At 38.5% G+C, this 2,244-nt stretch overlaps 1 protein-coding gene across 1 annotated transcript; it reads right to left on the reverse strand.

Annotated features, from left to right (window-relative positions):
• Positions 1-486: 486 nt before the first annotated feature.
• On the reverse strand, positions 487-1,191 carry LOC127138091 (secreted RxLR effector protein 161-like). The gene has a single exon (XM_051064495.1). The coding sequence runs from the start codon at positions 1,189-1,191 to the stop codon at positions 487-489; it is 705 nt and encodes a 234-aa protein (XP_050920452.1).
• Between the last annotated feature and the right edge of the window lie 1,053 nt (positions 1,192-2,244).

Consider the following 2,244-nt stretch of genomic DNA (forward strand, 5'->3'; position numbering starts at 1 on the left):
AATAAAATAAAATTTAAAAAAGCAAAAAAAAAGGAGAAAGAAAAAAAAGCGAACAAGGCAAATAAGGAAGAAGAGAGATTTTCAAAAAAAACCTCACTTCCACTCATAAATCAGATACATGGCAGGCATGAAAGGATCAAGAAAAAGAATTCATTCCTCTTCTCCTCCCTCAAGTTTCCTTCTTCCCTGTAACTGACAGAAGAAAGTGAATCTTTTGTAACTTCTGTTTTTCATTAGAGTACATTCTTGGTCTTTATACAGACTCAGAAACTTCAGCTATTCTAGGAAATATAATAATTAGTAAATACTATTAATTTGGCCACTATCTCTTGACCTTCCAACTACAACTGACTCTTAATCTCTCCATTAACTTATTAATAAAACCCATTAACTATAACACTAAAGTTTGTTCAACAAAACTCCTCTGTAAACTTAAATGTTTCTTCTATTCATCATGCCTATCAATTTCTTGCCTCTGTCGAAGATTTATTTTGATAGTGGTTTTGTGAAAATGTCGGTTGCTTGGTCCTTACTTGCTACATGTTTCAATTCGGCATTTCCTTCCTTCACGTGTTCTCGAATGAAGTGGAAGCGGACGTCAATGTGTTTGCTCCTTTCATGGTTTACTGGATTCTTTGCTAACTCAATTGTTGACTTGTTGTCAACTTGTATTATTGTTGCACCTTTCTGTTTTAGCTCCATTTTACTCATCAATCTTCTGAGCCATATTGCATGACAAATGCACCAGGATGCTGCTACATATTTTGCTTCACATGTCGAAAGTGTTACTATTGGTTGCTTTTTAGAAAGCCAAGTGAATGCAGTATTTCCCATGAAGAACACATATCCAGAAGTGCTTTTTCGATCGTCTATGTCTCCGCACCAATCACTGTCAGAGTAACCAACCAACTTGTATTTGTCTGAATTCGAGTAGAACATCCCAAGTGACACTGTTCCTTGGATGTACCTCGGAATTCGCTTCAATGCTTTCCAATGTGTGTAAACTGGCTCCTCCATGAATCGACTTACAATGCCTACACTTAATGAGATATCTGGTCTTGTACATGTGAGATAGCGAAGACTTCCTACCAAACTTCGGTATTTTCCGGCTTCGACACGTTCTCCTCCATCAAATTTCGACAACTTTGTTCCTGGTTCCATTGGCGTCGAAGCCAGATTACAGCTTTCCATCTTATATTTTTTCAAGATTTCTTTTGCATATTTTTCTCGTGAGATGAAGATTCATGTTTCTTCTTGTCGAACCTCCAGACCAAGAAAGAATCTCATCAGGCCTAAGTCTGTCATCTCGAATTCACGTGTCATTGTGCTTTTGAATTATTCTATCATCTGATCATTACTGCCCAGAAAAATAAGATCATCGACATAGAGAGCAACAAGTAATACATTCCTTCCATTTTTCTTCACATAGAGGGCATGTTCGTACGGACATTGCTCGAACCCGTTCTCCTTGAAATATGTGTCGATACGTGTGTTCCATGCCCGCGGTGCTTGCTTCAGCCCATATAGCGCTTTCTTCAATTTCAGTACCTTCTTCTCTTCTCCAGCTTTCATGTACCCGAGTGGTTGTTCAACATAGACTTCTTCTTCGAGTACACCATTCAGAAAAGCTATTTTGACATCCATTTGAAATATTGGCCATTTGTATTGAGCAGCTTGAGATATGAGTAATCGAATTGTCTCCATTCTTGCAACAGGTGCAAATACTTCGTCATAATCAACTCCTACTTTCTGTTTGTATCCCTTCGCAACAAGTCTCGCTTTGTATCGTTCTATTTCTCCTTGAGCGTTCATCTTTTTCTTGAATACCCACTTTACACCAATGGGTTGACTACCTTTTGGCAATTCAACTAGCTCCCAAGTGTTGTTGTGGTTAATCGCCCTTATCTCTTCGTCCAGGGCACTTTTCCACTTCTTGTCTCGTACTGCTTCTTCAAAACTGATGTTTTCAGCATCTGCCAAGAGACATATAAGGTGCACTTCACTTGTCGAATCATACAGATCTTGCAAACTTCGCATTCTGGGTTGTGGAGGTTCATCTTCATTGTTAGAATCTTCAAGTTTTGTTGAAATGTTTGGTGGTACAACGACAGATGATTCTTCAACTTCGACGATAGCTTCTGTCGAACTGTTCCAGTCCCACTTACTTGCTTTGTTTATTCGAACGTCTCTACTCACTATCACCTTATTTCTTATGGGATCAAATAGCTTGTACCCTTTTGTTTT

Source organism: Lathyrus oleraceus, chromosome 4, assembly GCF_024323335.1.
Source record: "Lathyrus oleraceus cultivar Zhongwan6 chromosome 4, CAAS_Psat_ZW6_1.0, whole genome shotgun sequence".
Lineage (NCBI taxonomy): Eukaryota > Viridiplantae > Streptophyta > Magnoliopsida > Fabales > Fabaceae > Lathyrus > Lathyrus oleraceus.

What these genes read in the sequence shown, in the direction of transcription:
- LOC127138091 (XM_051064495.1), bottom strand. Translation starts at nt 1,191, where the DNA reads ATGGAAAGCTGTAATCTGGCTTCGACGCCAATGGAACCAGGAACAAAG.